Source organism: Alligator sinensis, unplaced genomic scaffold (genome assembly GCF_000455745.1).
Source record: "Alligator sinensis unplaced genomic scaffold, ASM45574v1 scaffold211_1, whole genome shotgun sequence".
Classification (NCBI taxonomy): Eukaryota; Metazoa; Chordata; order Crocodylia; family Alligatoridae; genus Alligator; species Alligator sinensis.
The window spans coordinates 1,575,144-1,598,801 of NW_005842024.1; the positions used below are offsets into that span (position 1 = coordinate 1,575,144).

General features: G+C 39.6%; 1 protein-coding gene across 1 annotated transcript in view; it reads left to right on the forward strand.

The window, feature by feature from the left end:
• Positions 1-23,658, forward strand: part of HPGD (15-hydroxyprostaglandin dehydrogenase) — a 60,688-nt gene that overhangs the window by 20,608 nt on the left and 16,422 nt on the right. The window contains exon 4 of the mRNA XM_025202409.1: positions 3,000-3,106. Within this exon, the coding sequence (XP_025058194.1) occupies positions 3,000-3,106 (107 nt within the window). The remainder of the gene's footprint in view (positions 1-2,999; positions 3,107-23,658) is intronic.

A 23,658-nucleotide genomic window follows, 5' to 3' on the forward strand; every position in this document is an offset into this window, starting at 1 on the left:
CTGAACCAATAACTGTGCAATGAAGGTGTGTGGAGTTCAGCCACCTCCTGAAGGCTTCCAGGAGTGACTCAAGGAGGATTTGTTTCTCTGCCGGCAAACTGCAGCATGTTATCCCCCCCCCGTGTGCCTTTGACTGGGTTACTTGGCACACAGTAAAGTGAAGGTAAAGGAGTCACCCAGTATTGTGTGATACACACACAGATTTGCAGAAGTTTAGGGCTGGAAAGGACCTTGTGGGATCATTGGGTCCAGCCCCCCCTGCTCTGGGCAGCAAAGACTGCTAGAGTCAAATAACTCCAGCAAGATGTGCATCCAGTCACAGATGCACACAAGCCTCTCTGTAAGGTAGTGGTCACTATCTTTTCTGAGGAAGAAATTCAAACGCTCAAGCTGAGATCCTGCCATTTTAATGAGGTTTCAGAGCAGGCTCGGTTGCCTTTTTTTGCCTCACCAAATTGCTAAATTCTGCTCGCAACTATGCTGTTCGCCAGTAGATACATCTTAGTCAAGAGCCCATCTAGATTTCTGCAGCTCCTATTTAGAGCAGCACCTGGCCCCCGATGCTGAAGAGGGGGCATTGCTTTAAAAAGAGAGAGAAAACAGCATAATATTTTGAAAATAAAGGCCATAGTGAGGCTCTCCAAGCATGTGCCCATCATGTATACACCCTCATTCAAGAAATACACCTCATTCTAATATAGTTCACTTTGTGTGTGTGTGGCATGACACAGCAGATAACCCCCAAATATTTCATAAGACCCACAGAATGTCAGGGTTGGGTTGTGTCAGTATTGGTGGATTCATTCAGAGGTTGTGTCAGTTTTGAAAAGAAAAAACAAGTTGGTATCACATTTGCTGAGGCCCTTTCCATGGAAAAGTATGTATCAGGCTTTAAATGGAGCATTTCACTTTACTTTGGTTTCATAAATTATATCAGCTGCTGCCTTAGTGTGGGACACTCTTCTCAGCAGTAATGATAACTTATTTTAACTCCTATTATTTGGAGCTTGTCTAGGATGCAGTAACTTGATGGTTCACTGCTCTGAGTTAGCATAATTATATTATACCTACTCCACAGTTAGGTTGCCTAACAAAGTAGATTCATGAATGATCCATCTATGAATTTAAATTAATGCCGCTAGCTTTAGAGCCTACAATATCTGGTCCTTGAATCTTTTATAGACAATAGCCATAATCCTATAACCTTCAGAGAATCTGACTGACTTCCTGGTAGTCTAAATGGGGGCATGCATCCACCCTTCTAAAACAAGTTGCAAGTATCAGGGTCAGTATCTGCATTCACATACTGCAATGCTTTCAGGGTCCTGTTATCACAGCTGCGACCCTGCCATGCTCATGAAACTGCCTTCCCACCAAAATCGGGTCTGCTTTGTCCCATCCTACTTTTGAAAAATCTCTTTCAACCATTTTTCCCTTCTAAGGAATTTTGGAATGATCACTTGGCCTGTATTTGTACCTGTCTTCCACTCCTTTTTATAAGGGATCTTCTGATTTGTTTCAATGGCTTTGGACTTTCAAAGGATGACACTGCGTGTTACTAAATTTGTTTTCATTCTTTTGTACAATGCCATGGGCACTGGCCACAGAACTAAGTACACAATATGCTACAATGATTACAAATTAATGCTAACTATTATTGTACTACTTTCAGAAAAAAATACACCAGGCCAATTTGCATTTTGAAATTCTGGGGCAATGCTGGTTCAGAATGTCATTTTTCTTTTCTGTGGACACTAAACAGATGTGATCACTGCGGCCAGACAACCTGTTGCCAGGAATACACTGCATAATCTAATCATCTTTTATTTCAACAGAGCAGTACAAATAGTTGAAAAATATTCAGTTCTGTTCCCAATGTATGAACTAGAAAATTAAAGTTGGTCTAGTTCATTTGCATAGTTTTATGAATAATACACAAACCACTAAGAGTGAGAATTTAGCAAAAGGTTTATTACCAGCTTATTGTTAAGGAAGAAGATTTTCAGCAATAAGTATCAGGGACAGTATAACTGGGGCTCTATAGAGAGCCTACTGAAAAACATGTGAACCATAAAGTTTTAAAATTCTGGGATTTAATCAAGGCCCCTAAATAGCTTTCCAAAACTGCCTTGATTCTGCATGCTGGATCCAAACTAAATGAACCGGTAGTACTTTCGTTGTAGCTAAAGGACTTCAGTTGACTTTGAGAATGAAATATTGGGTCCCTGAGGAAACATAATTGGACAATGCTAGGTTCAGAGACTGAACAAAAAATTGGCAACAAAGTTAACAGAAAACAGAAAAAAACATAAAGCTAAAAATAGAGTCCTAACATTTCAAAACATTTTAGTGATAGATAGCATCAATAAATCTGAAAGGCAGAAGTTAGCTTAATGAAACCTTTGCTTTCACTTCTTTTTAAAAGTGATATGATGTTCACATGTTTAAAAACCAAGACTGGGCAGGGCCCTATAATGATGCCCAGCCTGAAAATGCCGTGCAATAGATTAGTCAACTACCTGATGATTGCCCTACCATGGGGGAATACTTCAGAACATAAAGCTGACTAGCATAATATAATATACCCTATGTGACATAAAGCCGAGAGCAGTTTTTGTCCATACACCAACACAAGAGCATGGCAATGATGCCATTATACATTTGGAAATCTCTGGCTTGTAGAATGGCCTTCTAAGGCCAATGGGAAATGTTCGCTACCTCATATATCAGCCTTATGAGAGTGTGTGGTTGGGGGGGAGGTTGAGATGCTATTCTAGTTCCTTTAACCTACCTAAATATTGTTATTTGCTGTCAATATACTATACTTGGGGAACAGTTAGATCATTGCTGTAAGCATTTGTGAAACATTACCTGTTAAAACAGAAGATTTAACACACTAAGCAGAGTAGTAAATATACTTTATTGCATTCCATTTGTAATATTTTAAATGATGGAAAACAAGAGAGCTAAGGAATTTTCTCCCTCGGATTTTACTGTAGGAGCTTTCAATAAAGCAGTTGAACATTTTGGAAGGCTGGACATTTTGGTTAATAATGCTGGAGTGAATAATGAAAAGGACTGGGAAAGCACTATACACATTAATTTGGTAAGCATTCTCTATTTTAAAATCTTCATACTTCCATGCTGAATTTAGAAATTAGAGCTGAATCTTTTTTAACTGGGCTAAAGGAGTTGGGCACCAAAATTTTGCTTAATTTTCTTCAGGCTCGTCTTAAAACCACAGTTTATTGTTCTTGGCAAAAACTAATGTGAAGTTCATGAGGAGACTATGTGCAATAGATCTGAGTGTGTAATTTTTTAATATTTTTTCTTTGACCTAATGTCTATATTGAGTGGGAGAACATTAAGAACAGAAATTCACAGCTTGAGAAGTGTGTTAGATAGTATTTATACACCAAGGTTAGGAGAGAAATTACACATAAACCAGTACAAATGATCAACAACCAGTTCAAATTCATAACACAACAGAAATTCAGTGCATATAAACCTTTTTCAAAACAACCAAAACCAGATTAGGATAACCAATTCAGGCTTAACTAATTTAGGTTAAATCGGTTTACTGAACTTCTGTCCCAGATCCTCTCCAGATCCTCCAGATTCAAGTTAACTCACAGTCCTCCATCCCCAGGATGCTTCCCACTTCCCACTTCCCCTGTAAATCCCTGTCACAGGTTGGGCAGGCTAGTCTGAGAAGATTGAATTGATTCAGCCTCAGTCTTTTTGACTGTCTGTACTTAGCCCAAGGCTATCACTGTTTGAACATCATTCCATGGATCATCATGGAAAATCCTAATATGCTAATCCTAACATTCTAACATAATCACATATATTAGTCTTAAATGTCCAGATATGGACAGTGTATGGTTGGATTCTAGGGAGCAGTATAAGAAAATGCCAGGCCTCTCTCTCTCTCTCTCTCTATATATATATATATATGAACATATACACACATACAGGTTTCCCTTGCTTTATGCAGGTTCTGTATATGCAGATTCGCTCTAATGCAATGACCCTTTTTATGCCCAAAATTCGTTATATGCAAGGTAAATTTGCTCTTATGCGATCAGCAGCAGGTAAGTCTGTGAGGGGAGGAGAAAGAGCCATTACAAATCACAATCCTTACATTCCTCCATCCATTCAAATATGTGCTGATTGTAACTCTCATTACAAACATATGTGGCTCTAAACCTAGAAAAAACACTATTTTCTAGCTGAAAGCAACCATATAAAGATTTATTACTTTATTTTCCACTGTCAAGAAAACATCATCTTCATTTATTTAGATGCAAAAGTTTGCCTTCTATGTTAATGTGTGGAGAAAAATGTTACAAAGAGTGAATATTACTTAAAACCCTCTTAGATTAATCCTTTATCACAAACTATGAATAAACAGTATCAAGTTAGGGTGAAATAAAATGATGTTTATTACTACAGTAGAAAGCTAATTATCTGAATGCAGAACATGTCACCAAACTGCATGGTATGTGATACAAGCAAGACATTTATATATATATATACATACATACATATATATATATATATATATACATACATACATACATATATATATATATATATAATTGAGAAAAAGTGAAATAAACTGATTCAATTTTATAAATTAGACATTAAGTTTAATTGATGTTTAATTAACCAAATACTGTGATTTTAATAGGGGTTTTGGTTACAATTAGTCCTGATTACTGATTCTCTCCTGTATTTCAAACTGAAAATTTAAGTAAACAAAGTGTGTAAAATAGTAGTATTATGTATAATAGGACCTCTTAAATGTTACATTTATACCAAGCTTAATTTGTTAATCAAGGCATAAATGGCAAGAGTGCTACACGTACACTTGATGTAATGTGTCATTAAATGGCAAATGAGCCATTAAAATGTTCCACATGTAATGTAGAACATTTTAATGGCTCATTTGTATAATGCCTTAAATTTAACACATGGCAGGGGCTGGATGTCAGTTGATGGTCAGCCTAGGCCCCAGGCTGCAAGTTGCGGGGTGAGGCTAAAAGTCTTCCCCAGCTGAGGACTTTAAACCCCATGCCTCACAGTTCTGGCCAGGCTTCTGGGAATCAGAAGCTCCCAGGAGGCTGTCAAGCTCCAACAGGCAAGCCCTTCAGCTCCCACTGCTGGAAGTTGCTGACATGCTATGCCAGACTGCACCAGGGCTGACTGGACTCCTTAGTATGGTCTTCAAGCCAGAGTCAACAATCAGCTGATTGCCAGCCTGGCTGGACCTGCAGGCACTCATCTTTCAACTTGCCTGTGCAGGAGGAGCCCATAATTATGTTTACGATTGTGATCCCAGGCTCCCCCTGCACAGGCAAGTAGTAATGGCACATCTGGGATCTCTGATCCCCAAAACACACCTCCTTCCATTCACATGTGGCATGGCAGGAGGCACAATTCTTAGGATCGGCTATCAGATCCCATTGTGGCACTAAATGAAAGTGTGCCTGAGGCCACAGCCTGAGAATGAAATGTTCTTATAAACAAGAGCTACATAAAAGAATGTAATAGAGAGAAACACTTGTCATGCCATTTATAACATTAAAATGTAAATAGTAACATGGCCTCAAGTTTGCACTAACACCCGTTCCCAGAGTGTTTATTATAGCACTAATTAAGACTCATCAGTTATTATGAAGGTTTATCTGGCCCATATTTGAAGAATAAAATGTTCTGTACTGGTATAAAAAGGAAATGTGTTTAAGATCTTCATATACACCTTTTTACCCTTTCCACTGAGTTGAAGCACTTGCTGTCCATGAACACTCACCTAATAAGACACTGTATATTCAGTGAGTTTGTAAAAGAAATGTCTTTTGCACCCAAGTCCCTGTTATCTGAACCTGTATGTCACCACTTGTTTGTACAGGGCTGTCATTCCAATTCTATCCCATAGAATAGCCTAGCTGTGTATACCAAATGGCTACTCTGTAATTGAAGTGGGTGGATAACACTTCCACCAGTATATTTGTATTACAGATTTTTTTCCAGATTAAAATTTCAAGGCACTTACACCATGTAAGAGTTTATATCAACTGTCTGTTCTCTGATTATAGTGCTGTACACTGGTGATTGTTCTAGAGCAGAAGTCTCAGTGGGGTGAATTGGGAATTTATCTTCAAACTGTGGGATATTCATATTTTCTTAAATATGAAAATATTCATATTTACTTGAATATAAGATGATCCTGAACATAAGTGATCCCTTCCAATAATTAGATTCTATGTATGGAAAATCTATACATTTGTTATAATTTTATTTTTTTTTTAGGTATAGAATCTAAGTATTGAAGGGTTGTCTTGAATCCTCTCATAGCCTACAACAGGGAAAGCTGTGGCTGGGGTGGGGAGATCAGGCAGCCCCCTTGCCCTCTGCCCCACCCACGTCTTCCTCCTGCAGCCTTCCTACCACCCCCACCACCACCTGCACTCCCCCCCAGCTCCCCATAGCCTCTGCCCCTTCCTGCAATCTCCCCCAGTCTCTGCCTCTTCCTTACAGACTTCCCCCAATCCAGAGACTCTGTCTTTTCCTCCCCTGCTCCCCACAGTCTCTGCCTCTTCTCTGTCCCGTCACCGCCCCCCATACTGTCAGTCATTGCTTGGGCTCTTCTGTCCTGGAGCACAGCACTTGGAAGCTCAGCCCTGGCCTATCCATACAGCAGTGTCAGCACTGCTGATCAGCTGGGCAAGGGAAGGAGTTTTCATGTGCATGGTGCCTAGGAGAGACCCAAGCCTGAGCTGGAGCTGAGCTGTGCCTGACAGTAAGGGGCAGGGAATGGGATGGGTGGAGGGGCAGAAGCTTCAGAGGGGAAGCAGAAGGGGCAGCTGCTATGGAGATGACTGGTCCCAACCTGGGCTCAGTGTCAGAGTCAGAGCCACTTCAGCCACCTGCTCTCCCCTCTGCCTTGTATGTGAATATAAGACAAGGAGTGTTTTTTCCCATGCTGATGGGGTGGGAGCAGGATGGGGGCTCGCTTGAGTAAATATGGCATATACTTCAGGGAATGCTTCTTTGGTTAGAGTGGATGGGGAAAAGTATCGCTGCCCAACTCGTTGCACCTCTTTCCTTATCTCATTTCATATGGTTAGGTCAAGGATCTGGGTTCCTCAGTATGTAGTTCAAATACAGAGGAAACAGGTGGGTATAGGTGGCCTTTTCTTGACTTAGGCCTTTTTACTAATTACCAATATTTTCACTACTTATTGTAAAATGCATTCTTAAATGCCACTTCTCTCAAAAATTATCAAAATATGGATCCACCTGTGACGGTGTTTGGTAAGAGATGGCAGCTTGTCAATTCTGAAACTAGCTTTCTACAGCCGTATTTAAATATTTGTATCTCATAAATTAAAAATAGTGTCCTACTTGAAATATTTCTACAATTAGTCATCCAATTCCCTTCATAATTAATATAAGAAATATGCAGTTGGTTCCACTGAGGAGTCTCATTATCCCACAGAAGTTTTAAAGTTTTCAGGGTAATCTCAATGGTATTCCTGAAAAAAAAAACAACCAGAAAAACAAATGGACTTCTAAATGACAACATCTATATATATGACAGGTTAAAGAAAACTCATAATAATTATGAGGATGATACTATTTTTACAGGCAAAGATGGATTTTTTTTTAATGATTATTTTGAAAATCAGCACTCCTACAACTTAAGAGTACATTCTTATTCTTTTTGATTTCTTAAAGTCTAAGATCGTTTCATCGGGCTGGGAACTCTTGGGAAACACCAGGCTGCCCCCCATGAATAGGGCTGTAGTCTACATCTTATTCAATATAAGAGATCTCCATGTGTATTACACCCCTACTACTGTACCACATGCCTTTCTTCTAAGCATTACTTCATCTCTGCTTGCTAATTCACCTCTAGGATATTTTGCACTGTGAAGAGTGTGATTCACAGGAAGAAATGCGTGACACAGGTGTGGTGCCAAGTCAAATGGTCTGAGTTTGTAAGAGGGTTCTAATTATGTCATGACATGACTTACTATGTATTTTATTTTGATTATAATACAGACAGTTCAGAGCATACATGACTATACTTACCCACCTATATTTGCATATGCAATCAGGTAGTCTACGCACATTAATATAATTATTTGTACCCATTAGTTAGTCTTATACAACTAATTGGTGTGTCATCATAGGTAGGGCATTCTATGGGTAATTACAAAATTGGTTAAATTTTCCACTCAAGTTAAAGTTGACCCGAGACCTTGCCATTGCTTTATCTGAACAGATAACTAACATCACTCAGTAAAAGGTTGTAGTTCTGAAGACGTTTTTTTTTTTTTTCCTAATGAGCAAATGTCCCCAGTCATTCTACTGCTGTTCTTACTCAGATCAAGAAATGAAGATGCTATATAACACGAATGCCCCTCACTATTCAGGCCTTGATGGTGGTGATGGTGTGTTGTAGTGTGTTGTTTTATGATACACATTATAGAATTCAGGTACTACTAACTAAAACTTTCTTCAAGAAATTGTCACGTGGAATTTGGTGCCTAAGTCTTTTTGTGGATCTGTTCCTAAGTTACTTGCCCAAGTTCACATAGGAAATCTGAAACTGAAGTCCCCAATGAGCACCCTAGTCTTTCCTTACTAAAAAGATATACAGGATTAGGTAGAAGAATGGATTACTAGAATCTTTCCTTTTTTTGCTACAAAGCCAGTTTTCACATCCTGCTAGGTGTCTCTCAGCATCAGGCAGAAAGTAAAGAGGAAAACGACCTGTGGATACGTGGCCACAAAAATACCACATAAAACACCACATACTGGGCAAATTTTATTATAGTTTTCAGATTCAGTTCAAAGGAAGTCCTTGAAGACTTTCTTTGTTGTAGACCAATATTGAAGTAGTTCTGTGAGCACACTTCAGCATCAGTATGCATTTTGCCTAGATCCAGCTGACACTTTCAGGCCCAATTTATTCATCCACAAAACATATATTTTTAAATGAAAGTCACTTTTTGAATAAGCTGTGTATGCTGGCTACACTTGTTTATAAAAAACCTAGAAATATATACTTTTAGCTTTCTGTAACATTGTTAATAGTTTAAACAGCCAACATATAAACATCTATTTCATTTTATCAAGATGTAGAAAACAACATTGGGAAAACAGAACTTCCATTGTGAATCAGACCAGTAGACATTTTGCCTCAAATGATAGCCAGAGCATAATACTAAACTAAAAATAGCATAAAACATAATACCTGTAGGCAATCATAGAATACTCTATAGAAGACAAACAGAAATGATTTATTCCTAATGATCAGATGGAGACCAACTTGTTTTATCTTTTCAATTTTAATAAAATTTTGCTGCATGACATTGGGCAAGTCACTTAAATATGTACTGCGAGGTATTTCTGGAACAATCAATAAACTAGAGTTTGTGAACATCAGGCTGTAATCTCTGGTTAGTTTTACCCATCCATAAAATGGATCTGTTTGTTACATCTAAAGTATGGTGTGGCTTAATTAAATAAAATACTTTTGGACTTATAAAACAGCTATAACATATATATATAAAATATTCTATTTTGAATGTCCCATGGAAGTATAAGGTTTAATTTATTCTAGTTTGTATAACTACATAGGTTAATAGGTTATAGAAAACTCTTTTTGGTACTTAAAATTAAATATATATGTACATACATACATGTTGCTATTTGTCTCAATGACATTACTTACACAGGGTATAGCAAACATTCTCTGCCCCAGTTTAAAGTACAAAGTACAAAGGCAATAGTCAGTACTGTACAGAACAACATAAATCAGAACAAACACATAATGGGGTGTGGTCTTTACAGCCAGAATATTTCACAGAACCGGTTGGTCTTCAGGAGCTTTTAAAAGCATACAGAAAACTGCTTGGTAAACGCTAATTGAGAGGACATGAAAGAAAGCAGCCAGGGATAGAAGTAGACCAAGAGAACAGGCAAGAGAAGACTGATCAGACCATAAGGGAAAAAACCTGAGGATTCAGCCACTCTCAGTGAAGTATCTCCATCAGTGGAGTACAGGCAGGCTTCCTCTTAATCATTCTCTCCCTGGTCCCATAACTCTTGCCCTTCCTCGCTTCAGCGGGAGGGGCAATCAGTGTCTTGGGTTCAAACCATTCTGTAGCCTGGTGGTCAGTATACTCCCTTAGAAAATAGAATAGTATATGGGCTTGAACCCCTCAAGCTGAAAATGGCCTAGAACTGAGATATCTCACTGCCTGGGCAAGTGCTCTAACCTCTAAGCTATGTGGAGTGTGGGCATTATTACCACCATGATACTTTAGCCACTGAACTCAGTGCTGTCAGGCATGTCTAGGTCTGAGCATGCCTACTGATTAGACCCCTACTAATTAGGTATGGAGACAGCTGGTTTGAGAATCCCAAACACCTTTAGGAAAGAGATGGCTGCTTAGATACTCAATTCAGCCAAAGTTGTCACCTCAGAACATGCACAAAGCACCAAGTCATGTTTTTTCCTGAAAACTTAGGTGCTTAGGGAGTGCTGAGTACCTGACCAGGCCATGCAGTTTCTGTGAATCATTCTGTTGGGTTTAGGTTCGTAAATTCTGTTTAAATCCCATTTTACTACTTCTACAAAATTTCTGCCTGAGTGCCTGAGGGCTTGTATAGACCATGTCAGTGGTAGATTCTGGCTAGGGCATGACCCACCTGTCCAAGTCTGCTGATGCATTCCAAAACCAGAGGTTCACACATAAAGTCACCCCAGACTTATATCTAGTGTCCACTCTCAGGCCCTTGGCCTCCATTGAATCTGCAAGCAGGTTCTGAAGATGAGCCTGAAGCCTCGAGTTCCTAGATGACCCTCTGATTCAGGAGAGCATCAGCACATTCAAGTTGGTGGAACATGCTCAGTCCTTTCCTTTCTGATGCCATATAGACAAGCCCTAAGTCACTTTTGAAAATGAGACTTAGGCTCTAAGTGGAGCAGTGCCTAAAGGCTGAAAGAGCATCTATGACTGAAGCCAACAGAAATAGCTACATCGGTTTCATTTGCAGTAGGATTAAGCCTCATGTTTCTTTACAGAAAAAGGCCCAACTCCTATTCCACCTTTAAGACTCCCTAAGTGGTATGTGGGTGTCTAAATGTAGTACCATTCAATGCTACTCAAATCACTTAAAATGTTCGTGTCTTTTGCAATGCACCTTCATTCCAGCCTAAAAACAAAGCCACAAAAACAATAAGGAGAAGGAAGAGGCACTTACCTTTTGCATTAAGCTGCCCAATTTTTGCATGGGTGGTTTTACAGGGACTTTTGCAGGTTGGAACAGGATTGCATTTAGGTACCTTAGAAGTGAAATAGGAAATTGAGCCTTTGTTCCCTGGGTACTAATATGATGAGGCTAATCATGCTTCAGTTCTCAAAACGGAGGAATGGTAAATTGGATTTTTCAGTGACATTAAATTTTTGGACCCTTATTTAACTTTTCGATGCATAAATACACCACCCTTTAAAGAAATATTAAAAAAATTACATTATATATGTAAAGCTATATTCATAGTTTCATAGATGTTAGGATTGGAAGGGACCTATTAGATCATTGAGTCTGACCCCCTGCCCTGGGCAGGAATGAGTATTGGGGTCAGATGACCCTAGCCACGTGTCTGTCCAATCTCCTTTTAAATATGTCCAAGGAAGGGCACAGCACCACCTCCCTTGGCAGCTTATTCCATATTTTGGCAACCCTCACTGTAAAGAATTTTTTCCTGATGTCCATTTCGAATTTGCTCTCTTCCAGTTTGTGGCCATTATTTCTAGTTACCCAGACAGGTGCACTGGTAAACATTGTATCCCCTATTTCTTGCTGAACCCCCACAAGCGCTTCAGGTTACAGTGGTTTTTATGAATGTGTACCATAATTATTGCTCTTCAATTTAGGTTGCTTTCTGCCACCATACTAGGGCCCCTCACTGGGAACCTTGCTAGCCTCTGCTGGTGCTTGTCTGCTCCAGGTGAGCACTAGCCCAGCCCCACCTCTGGGCTATCACAGATAGGAGACAGAAAAGGCTCTGTGTCCTCCTTGTGCAGATAGCTGGGGGAGATGGGAGAACAGAGCCTCTCTGCTGCATAGATCCTCCCCTACAAGCTTGGGTCTTGGTGGGGGTAGGGCTGGGTTCACACTGTGGAGAGGCTCTGTTTCTCTAGCTGTCACTTTTTGCCACATCAGGAACTGTGGCTAGGGAGAAGGGAAATGGAGCCTCTCTGCCACATAGATGCTGCCTTCCCCCCACCCGCCACCCCATCAAGCTTACAGACTTGGATCTTTGTGGGGGCCAGGTCTGTGCAGCAGGTCTGTGCATTTATCCCATATGGCCCCAATTCCTGGTGTGGCAAAAAGTTGGCCAGGCAGCCCTGTGGCGCAACTTCTGGCTGCAGCTGTCAAAAGGCAGGGGCAGGTGCCGCCCCAACATGAGGGATCCCCCACAGCTTGCTGGTTAGGGTCTTGGTGGGGACAGGCCAGGTCCATGTGGCAAGCATGCTCCCTTCCCTCCTTCCCACCTGAGCCTCCTGACAATGGCAGCCAGAAGCTGCAGCATGGGGCTGCACAACCAGCTTTTCACTGCTCCGGGAACTGGGAAGGTGGGGTGGGAAGAGAAGGGAGTCCCTCTGCCATGCAGATCTGGCCTGCTCCACCCCCACCTTGAGATCCCAGCCAGCAAACTGGGGGAAGGGGCCCTCATGGCAAGAGGGGACTCCCTTATCCCCCAGCCCCAGTTCCCAGTGTAACAAAAATCCTGCTGGGAAGCTCCACACTGCAGCCCCTGTAGCAGGGAGGGAAGGGAGGTCCCCTGCCTTGCAGACCTAGTCCAGCCCTCACCCCTTCCTGAGACCCCCAGCCAGCAGGCTGTGAGGGGGCTTCACAGCAGGGGTGCTCCCCTTCTCTCCCGCAGCTGCTTTTGACAGTTGCCAGCTGGTGGGGCAGAGGGTTGGCTCCAGCAGGCTCCTGGGAGGCATGTGGGCATATCCACTACCTGCTGGCCTTGGCCAGTGCAGGCAGGCACCAAGCCCCACCATTGAATGGTGAATGTCTGTTTGATTCATTCACCTGAAGTTCATTAGTTAGAGCATGTGTGCCAGGGGCTTTTTGCATGTGTATACTTAACCTTAGTAATCAAGTCTGGATTCTTGAATAAAATATATTAAGGAATTCACGTTTTAATTTTTCACTGAACACCTCAACGGCAGCCTTAGAAAATGGGAAAAAGGTGCCTATCAGCAAAAAATAGCAATAGTCAAAAGATAAATATCCATCTATAATACACGTGTAATTAATATGCATAGAGAGAGACTTTGCTCAAGCACAGAAGAGGCTCATTATTATTCAGCAGAACATAACAGTATTCAATGGACATTTGCAGTTTCATCTTTTTTACTTCTGCATCACTTTGATAGCTTTATATATACATCATATTATTTATTCCACTATTTATACAAAGTGTGAAGGTAAAACTGCCTCTGATTTCATAGGTGAAATTTTGTGTTTCCCAAATGAAACCTGGCTAATGCCAAACTTGCCAAGCATATCATCCTGTAAAGTATTTCATAATTCAGTCCTGCATGGAACATAACCAAATAATACTGAACTAAACCTTGATTGTCTTGAGTCCATAAACACAGGCTCCTGAAGGCAATCACATCTTCAACTTAACTAGCTCTGCTAGCTCAAATTAGTATTATCAAGGTTGTTTTCCATTTTGCTAACAACTTTGATTTTGCAGCAGAAAGCAATGGTACTAATAAGCATAGGCAGAATATTTGACATAGTCTAGGCATAGCCATAAACATTTCCCTGAAACTGTTTACACTCTGTTACCGTATTTGTTTAGCAATAAATGCTGCCCTTTATTTGCCAGTCAGACAGTTTCAAGGAGAAAAAAACCAACTTACACCTTTTGGATGTTGTTTCCAGAGACATCTCAGTGGTCCCTCTACACCTACTAAGGAAGAGTGCTTGAAATCAGAACATTTTATACTAGTGACATGTAAACTAATCCTGATATTTCATGACTAGAGATCACTGATTTTTTTAAAAGAGTACTTTTAGATTCATATCAAAATGTGACCTTAACATTTTGTATAAGACAAATAGCTGAGGATTTATTTAGCAGTACTGGAGATCTTTTAAGTAAGCAAAAGTAAAAATTCTTTGCTTTTGAAAAAGCAAAGAAAATGATGTGAACAACTTTTTAAGATGGTCTTAAATATACAAAGCCCAGTAAACCAGAAGATCTTTATCAACATATACAGGAAAAATTCTAGGAAAACTATGATTTACCAAGAGTTTGTGGTAATAATTGTAAGGCAAGAATGTATTATGTGCTCACAGTTGCTCAAATTGACCACTAAGTGGATCATAAGGAAGGTAACCAAGGAATTTTGTGTACAAATGATAAAACACATTTGTACAAATGTGAATTTGCTGATGAGGGTGCATGCTAAGTAAGATAACCAACAAATTCCAAAGCAAATTCCTTCATAAAATCAACAGAGCCCGCTGGGAAGAGTATCTTACAATATCAGGAATTCTAAGTGGAATGAAGCAACAAAGTATCAGACACGGCAAGAGAATAAGGACAGACATAATTAGGACATGCTTTAAGAATGCTGCCTAAAAGACTTCTAGCTTAAGTATACAGTAGTTTTAAGTATCAGTTATCCTGCCTAAGGGATATAAATCCCTACGTTCCAGCTAACACTATTTTCTATGATTAGGGACATACCTAAATCACAGTGGAAATTCATGGTGCAGCAGCACTATTAATCTGCCTCTTTTTGCCACATGACCCCCTCTCCCCCCACCGCTGAGTGGCTAGGAGGCAAAAACAGTAGTATTAATTGCTCTCGGCCACTCAGCAGCAGGGGAAGGGGCGGGAGCAGTGAAAATAGTAAGATTGAAGGTGTCATGAACTTCCACTGCAATTTAGGTAGGTCCCTATCTATAATTCTGTGGACACCACTAAAAAAAGAAAATAGGAGCATCACGTAGGGAAATATTATATAGAACAACAGAGGAAGAAGCCAATCCATAGACATGACACTCAACAGTCTGAACATACTGGCACAATGAGAGTTAGGGTATTTAAATGTGTGTTAGGGACCTAAATACCTCTGAGCATCTGAAATTAAGTAGCTTGTTTGAAGTCACACCAAGGGCAGCATCTACATGTACCTACTAATGTTCAACAGTAAACTCTAGAGTTTATTGCCTGAGGGAGCAGGCAGGCAAGGAGAATCCATCTACCTGGCCGTCCCGGCCACTACCGCTCTCTGGTCTCGGCTTAGACTGGAGAAAAGTGGCAGCCCAGTGGCAGCAGTGGCAGGGGCTGGGAAGAGCCCCTGGGGGCAGAAGGGAAGCCTGGAATGGTTGGAGGGGCGGGAGTATTCTTACCTTTCAGTCCTCAAGGACCCTGCTAGCTTGAATTTACAACTTTTCCAAATTCGAGCTAGCACTAACACCTGTCAACATTTGAACAACTCAAAGTGCAATGTGCACGAAAGCCCTGTAATTCATGTCTTTGGGGTCACAAACAACTCCCAGTATTGACTGGGAATTAGTATCTCCGGCCATGTGTAGATGAAACAAGAGACGTGTGCATGACACATTGAAGCCAGCTAATTGCTTTTGCACTGCTTTAATGGTTTCAGTGTTTGCATGCCTCGGCGGCGTATTGCACATTAATTCCAGCCGCTGTAGGAAATTCAATGGCGTAATGTGCTTTAAATGACTTGGGGCACAGCAAACTAAAACTCCTTCGAAGAATTTTAGTTTGCTGCCCCTACAGCCATGGAGCAAAGCATCGGGCTCCGTGCAGCTCTGCAGCTCTATAGGAGCAGCCCCCCCGCCCCCCAGTGGCACCCGCTCACAGGCACCCAGCTTGGGCAGTCCCAGGGGGCACCGCAGAGGGAAGCACCAGGCCCCTGGGCAGCTCAGGTATGCAGGCAGGCTCTGGGCGGGCTAAATGCTCAGGCACTTGTCAACATGTAGGAGAGAGCATGAGAGAGAGGTAGACAAATCTTGTCCTTAAATAAACTTTCTTTTCCCTCTGTTATGTGACTTTTTTGGGCCATTACCAATCACTATTCAGGTCCTCCTTGAAGTCCAAGAGAAACAGGTTCCTCTAGTCAACCCCGTACTCTATGAACAATATTGATAAGCGTTAGGTTTCCAGTAAAATGATTTAGTTTGCCTTCGATATATCGTGACAGTCCCACACCCAAGGACACACACAAGATAAATGTCAACATTTCAAAATGATGGTTACAACATCAAAGGAAAGCCAGACTTTCATGCAGATTTTGGCAGATATATATATTCAGCTGTCACACACAAGTTTCCCTGTGCCAGCAGTCCTCTGTCCATGTTTTTGTACTGCAGTACAAGTGTCTTTCTCCCTTATTATACTCTCTCAGAGAGTTTATGCTATTATGCTGGCAAGATAAAGGCAAATAAGGATCTAATATAGGACACAGCCACATATTTTCCATTTCCTATCAGATTAATTAGTAGATCTTTATTATTTCTTCCCCATGCCTCAGTATCAGAGAAAGCTGATTACTTTACTCACGCTGTTACTCAGGGCCCATGAAATTCTGAAAGTGGACCCTACTCTTTTAATATCTTTAGAAAAGAATTAAGTAGCATATACAAATATATTTGCCCTTTCAGAAATCAAACCAACATTCTGCTAGACTTAATCCTTGCAAGTCATCAGCTCACTAGTACATTCCTTCACATTATTTCAATGCTTCAGAGAGGATCAGGCACCTGGAGAGGAAACTAGTCTTGTAGTCACAGGTATCACTCATCTTGAAGTCAATAGCATGTGTGCACAAAGCATTCTGCAAGGTCTTAATATAATCATATAGAATTACAGGTTTGGAAGGGACCTCAAGGATGATCTGTTCCAATCCCCTGTATAAATGCTGGCTGAGTTATCCATAAACCATGCCAGACAGATGCCCATCCAACCTCTCCTTGAAAATCTCCAGTAAGAAAGATTATTCATGCTCCTTAAGCAGTTGCTTCACTATATTACTGTTCTCAGATATAGGCAGCTTTTCCTGAGATTTGATCTAAATCTGCTTTGCTGAAGTTTAAATCTGTTGGCAGCTGTCTTGCCTGTTGTGGAAAGAGAGAACAGTGGTACTGCATTTTCTTTATGGAAGCCTTTCAAATATTTGAAAACTATCGTGCTCTCACTCTTTATCTCTTTTCTTGCCAAAACATATTTTGCTCCTTCAATCTTTTCTTATATCATTTGCTTTCCAATTTTTGTTATTGTATTTATCACTTGTCTGCAAATCCTCTACAGTCCTCTTCTAACACAGCCCCCAAAACTTGTCCAGTACTCCTCACCATATCTAATACTTACATTTCATTCTGAACCAACACATAAGAAGATGACATGCAGATTTACCTCTGCTTATGCATAAAGTGATTTTATTGGTTTACAAACTCTCAATGCATGATTATTAAGTAACTAATGCAATAAAAGCCAAATTGACTCTGCAGTGATAAACTCTTCAAGTTAAATTCATCAGGATGTAGCACAGTTTCCACTATCTTTGAGGATACGTGGCAAGTAAAGTAAGACTATGAGTTTTGCAGAACCCACAGAAACTTTATTCTGAAAGCATACAACAAAAGATGTAGACCTTTAGATAAACTAACCGTATATATCTTTATTCTATTTTCACCATTTATTATTATTCTTTCCTGATTTTCCTAGGAAATTCAGACACCCATGAAAAATACAGGAGGGTTAATAAATCTGCTCTTTCTTGGTTACTGATAAGTAGCCTAAGTTTTAGCACACCACTTGTAGCCCAGCATTCAGAAAAATCTACAAGTGCAAGCTGCAATGAACTGATATTTCAAGTTGCAAGCTTTCTCTCTCCTTATGAAAGCTAAACAAATAACAATGTCTTGGAATCCTCGTTAATAAAAAACACTTTTTAAAACCACAAATCACAATGGGGATTTCTGAAGGAATCTTGGCAGAGGGATAGAATCCGTCAGCTCCACCCACCTGGACAACAACAGAGTGATAATTTTTCTCCAGAGATCTTACCAGCAATATTTAGTTTACAAACACATTAGATTATTATATATAGCTCATGCAGCTTATGCATAGCTCACAAAGTATTTTGAAATACTGTCTTTTGGATGGTGAGCAACCTACAAAAACACAATATGAGCATCAAGCACCTTATGTTCAGATTACAGCTCCCCACTGACTTGCTTTATGTACTTGCCCACATCAACTTTTCTCTTAATATAATATAAACATAGGGGTAGAAGTACCCTAGACACATTTGTAAAGTTTCAGGTGAAGTTTGCTTCCAAACATGTGCATGATGCCTTGTTCTCTTTGTACCAATATCATCTCCAAAATTACCAAAATGCAGGATATCTATTTAGTTTACCTATATAGAAAGGTGGGGGGTTTATTGCACCAGAAAGTGAGGGTAATAGGGTTGAATCCTGGGTCATTAGAAAAGCATTATATAATGAATTAGCAGAATTGTGTTGTAGATCTACCTATTTTCTGAATAAAAGTAATTTCATTTGTTTTGTAGAATCACATTAGCAATTTTATAATGATACAGAAATAGTATGGAAATTGGAATAAGTGATAAATATATTAGCATATGGACAGCACTGAGTAGATATTATTGCAGAGCTAAAAGAAACACGTTAAGATTTTTTTAGAAACAGAATGTCAGCACATTTTCTGTTTGAACATAAAGAGCAAGATGACTACAAGAAAAGCCCAAGTGTTTAGCTTTTGTCTCTAAGTTTGTTGTTTCTAAATAAATGACTAATCAGCTTGCTAATTAGGATCATTAGTAAAAAAGATGGCATGGATTTGGGTCTTCAATGTTAAAGAATTTTTCCTCCATGTATAATTATTTACTCTGAAAGTAATAACAAAGTGTTGTCAAGTATTACATGGTTTTATTATTATTGTTAGCATGGCACTTTAGAGTACATGATCTATTCTGATCCAACTCTGTAACAGGGATTGTAGAAGTTAATATTAGGTCAGAAAAACTTCCTCTGCTCATGATGATAACAATACTAAACAATATCATGCTATTTTATTGGCAGTTGAAATAATGCAGGTGCTTTCATTGGGACCATACACAGACCTGTAACAGCATGATAGTGGATGTCTTCATTGTTCACTATAGCTCAATATTTGTATTTCAGTAAGAAAATGTTAGTGGTGTGGTGATTGTGGGATTTGGTAGCTAGGCGTGGTAGGCACCAAATATCAGTATAAGTTTTGATAACATGGGCTGCAATAGCTAGGTTTGCAAGCACTGGTCATGTCTACACATGCCCCTATGGCGCTGTTGTTACTGCACCATCGTTTAGTACTAAATCGTGGTGCAGTACAACCCATACTCCGCCGTTTTCACGGTGCACAGTATTTTTAGCCCCTATGTCACTGTAGTGTTGCAGTATACCAAGGGAGTGCGTAGCTGTGGCAACATAGCTGCAGCATCACAGTTTTTGCCCACCGATGCTACGTCTCTGTAGTGCATTGCTACAGCGACGTAGCATCATGTGCAATGTTCCCTCTAAGGTATAGCAGTCTGTGAGCACGCTGCTTCAGTCCATTCCTAAATTGGTCCTGCCTCTCCCTTTCAGCATGTGCCGCTTCGGTCCACCCTGCAATGTGTTCTCCCTCCCCCCTGCAGCCAGCAGGGAGGTGCACGCGGGTCCTCCATTGTTGCGTTGCATGATTTTTTATTGTGTGCAGCCACGCACACGCACAGCTTAGAGGGAGCACTGGTCATGTGTAGACACATCCACTGAGTATAATTTCAGCTATGCTAATTTTCACTTTATCAGTATTTAGTAAATGCTCATTTTTAAATTTGAGGAGTTTCCTGTTCTTTGTTCTTGACATTTTTGGATTGAGAACATCCAGGCTGCTAAACAACTGTAAATGGATTTAAAGGGGAAAAATAACTTCTTAAAGGAAAATGTGCTATCTTGTATGAAATTCTTCCTGTTGCATATGATGAATTAGCCAATGCACATGAATCATTTTTTAAAAGAACATATCTATAAATTGGATTAATTTTACAGAATTTCAAATTGAATAAAAAAATGACAGATACATTATTTTAAGAACTATCTTTACTTAATAGCATGAATCCACTTTCTCTCTTGAAACATATCATAAGAATTTATCAAACTAAAAGGTATTTCCTACCATCCCCCTCTCAGAACCATTGCCCATTTGACCTCCACCGGTTCACTGAAGTTGTACTGAAGTAAAATTTTATACTCATCTGTTTGGAGAATAGCTCCATGGATGTCAATTTTCATGATATTCCAAAACAGGAAGGTAGGTTTTATTTTATTATATTGAATGTCCTTATTTTTGGCAGTCTGGCTTTCTAGCACATATTTTATGGTAAGATTTTTTTACAAAATCCAGGCAACATATTTCTCACTTATACCAAAAGATGGAAGCTTATGACCGAAGTGTCATGTACTAGCAAAAGTAGGCAGAATAAGAAAAAGGAGAAAATAGTTTATTTTTTTTAATGTGAGTGCTTTTCTGTGAGTCCTCTCTCTACTGAGCCAAATTCAGAGGGTATATATTTATTGTGGAGTTAAACTTGGATGATTGGCACCCAGGTATGAGGAGCTACATTCCCATCCTTGATTTTATCCACATTTGAGAATTCTGAATTTATAATGAGCTGCTAGGCTTTCTAGGAACATATCTGATGGTTCTTTATGCTATAATAAGATGAACTACACTTTGAGTCTTTCTTAGCAAACCATGAAGAGAACTTCTCTCTCAGGTATATAGTGAGAGTTGAAGGATGGTGCTGCAGGTCTATCAGCATTTGAGTATTTTAACCTGTTATCTCACTGCATATGGGGTGGATGGTCTGTCCAAGTATAAGAAGACTCTGGATTCAACCTCTGTAAAACACTACCTAGCTGGGCTTTTAAGCCCTGCCATATTTGGGTGATATATGTATGGGATCCGAGTGAAATGGTAGTGCCCAAGTAAAAGCTCATGCTAATTCTACAGTAAAGATAAACCCTTGTGGTTAAGATTTGGCTTGGTAGTAACCTAGCTGTTATCTCCATGAATTGGAAGGATGGAGAAAGAGGGAAAGCTTCACCAGATGCTATGAGATCCCCAATTTATTTCCCTATTCTGTTGATTTATTTCTTCCAAAAATGCCAAGTAGGGTATTCCCTTTCTACCCAGTGAACAAGTAACTTCTCTAGGACAGAGAGGGATCTCCACCTCTGAAGGCAGTTATAATTTGGTTTATGATGGGCTTTTTACTATCAAATCGCAAACATCTAAATTCCCTACTAATGAATCCATTAGCCTTTTAACTTCAGTCACCTTTTATATTTATCTCCAGAATAACCATGTCTTAAAGCAGTAATACTACAAGATGTGAAAGCAGCACCACCAATTATTAAATCTCCATTTCACAAGCACTTTCAGAACCATTTCTTTTTGTTATGATTTGAAATTAAAACTAATTTTGAAATGTCAAAATTTCTTGTGATATATAAATTCCAAGTTTTGTTCACTCTTGCACCAAGTACCTTCAACTCTCAGAAATGTCAATGAGAGTTGAAGTTAAGAGTATTTCACAAGGCTAGGTCCTAACAGAGAAGCAGGCAAGCGGGTTTTCACTTGTCCCAGATGTGAACGAAAGTTTATATAGTGTTTTGGCTGTTGCAGTGGTATACAAAATTCCTTTTCCCAGACTGAATTGGGTATGATTACAAATTACCTGTGGTTTCACCCCTTGACCATAAATAGAGGGTGTTGAGACCAGACAAGGCCTTCATTTTACTTATGAGGATTCAACAGACCATTTCAGTCAAGTCTTTTCAATATTAGAGTATGGAAGTCAGTTTCCTAAAACGCAACTTACTGATACCATTGTCCAAGTAGCTGTTATATACCGTCTTTGGGGACAGTGATGATAGTAGGACTTCCAGGTTCTACACATGTGTTTATTTAAAGTAGAAATAAACCCTAACCCTTGGAACAGACATTTCTGAACTTTTGTCTTAAATATCTGGATACAAGGATTAGGGGCTTTCCAATCTGATGTCTATATTCATCCCCTTCTTAAGATATAATTGAGCTATGAGTTCAGAGCCAAACACTCTGATTTACACCATTTGGAATTGGGCCCATTCTTAGTTTTCAGTTACCTACATTTCCTTGAAATGCATGGTTTAATTATTTAACATGAATGTGTTAATATTTAATCATTTCTGCATGAAAATGGATCAACTAGACCTGCTGTTAAAATAATCTATAACTGAAATATGAAATGTAGAAAAAGATCTCTCTTCCAAAAATGTTCCAATTTTGCTATTTGCAGTATAGATAACATTACTGCAGTAGCACAAAGTACTTCATGTTTTGATTTTTTAAGGGGGATATTTTTCTGTTTTAACTGGCCATTCCTTACAACAAGGCTTTAGTCATAGAAAGACTGTTTTTGACTTTTAGATTTTTATTACTTTGGGAGATTTTGATCCTCCTGATTTACAGGCAGTTTAGCAAGCCTTCGCTGTTCAGTACTCTCCATGAAGAAGTTATGTGTGTGAAAGACTTGGCCACTTGGGCATTTACATTTCTTCATTTGAATGGGAACCTCTGCAAATGGCACTAGCTGCTTATATGATATATATAAGGCTCTCTTTTAAGAAGTGATATCATCTTCCTGGCTAGAATGACATACTTCAATATGACTTCACACTAGCTAATTTAAATTAAGGCTATAAAAATCACCTGATGTACAGATTTAAGGAAAAAATAGAAAGCCAAAGGTGGGATGCTTATGGCAAAACCTAGGCAAAAGGCAACACTTTACTAACACTTAACTGAAAGGAAGGAGCTACTAAACTTAGCACTAGTGAAATTCTGGTATTGGAAGCTCTTCAGTTTGGATCTTATCCTATACTACCGTATGACTACTTTATGACATTACCTCTCACTGAACTCTGTGGGAGTTCTGACTGCTGGAGGGGTGCAAGAATGAATCTGAGTGAAGAAAAAATATGCAAGGATTGAGTGTGCCAGTTGTACCGCCTCAAACTTTCCTGTTAAAACATAAATGCACACACATCCTCTCATTTGTCCTGCAACGAACCACATCAGTACTGCTTCCCTATTATACTATTGTCATCCTTTTATTTATTTTTTCTTCATGCATTCTAAAGTTTTATATTAAAGCTGTTTTTGGTCTCCCAGTATCTGTCTACTGGGACTGTTGTTACTTGTATTAAAGCAAATGGCAATGCTTTCTTTCATTTTAACAGGTAAAGAATGAGGATTTGAAATTGCAAACTCCTTGAGTCAGGAACATCACTGAGGGTATAAAGAGACTTTGTGCTGCCATAAACATTTCTATGGCAACACAAAGACCAAGCAAAAAGACACCCAAACTCCTGGTCATGCCACAGATGCTCAATATTTGTGTCCATAACACAGATAGCATGATTTTTGTGCCACTGATTTGCAGCTAACATCTGTTTGGTTTAAGTAGGGTAAGAGTGGAT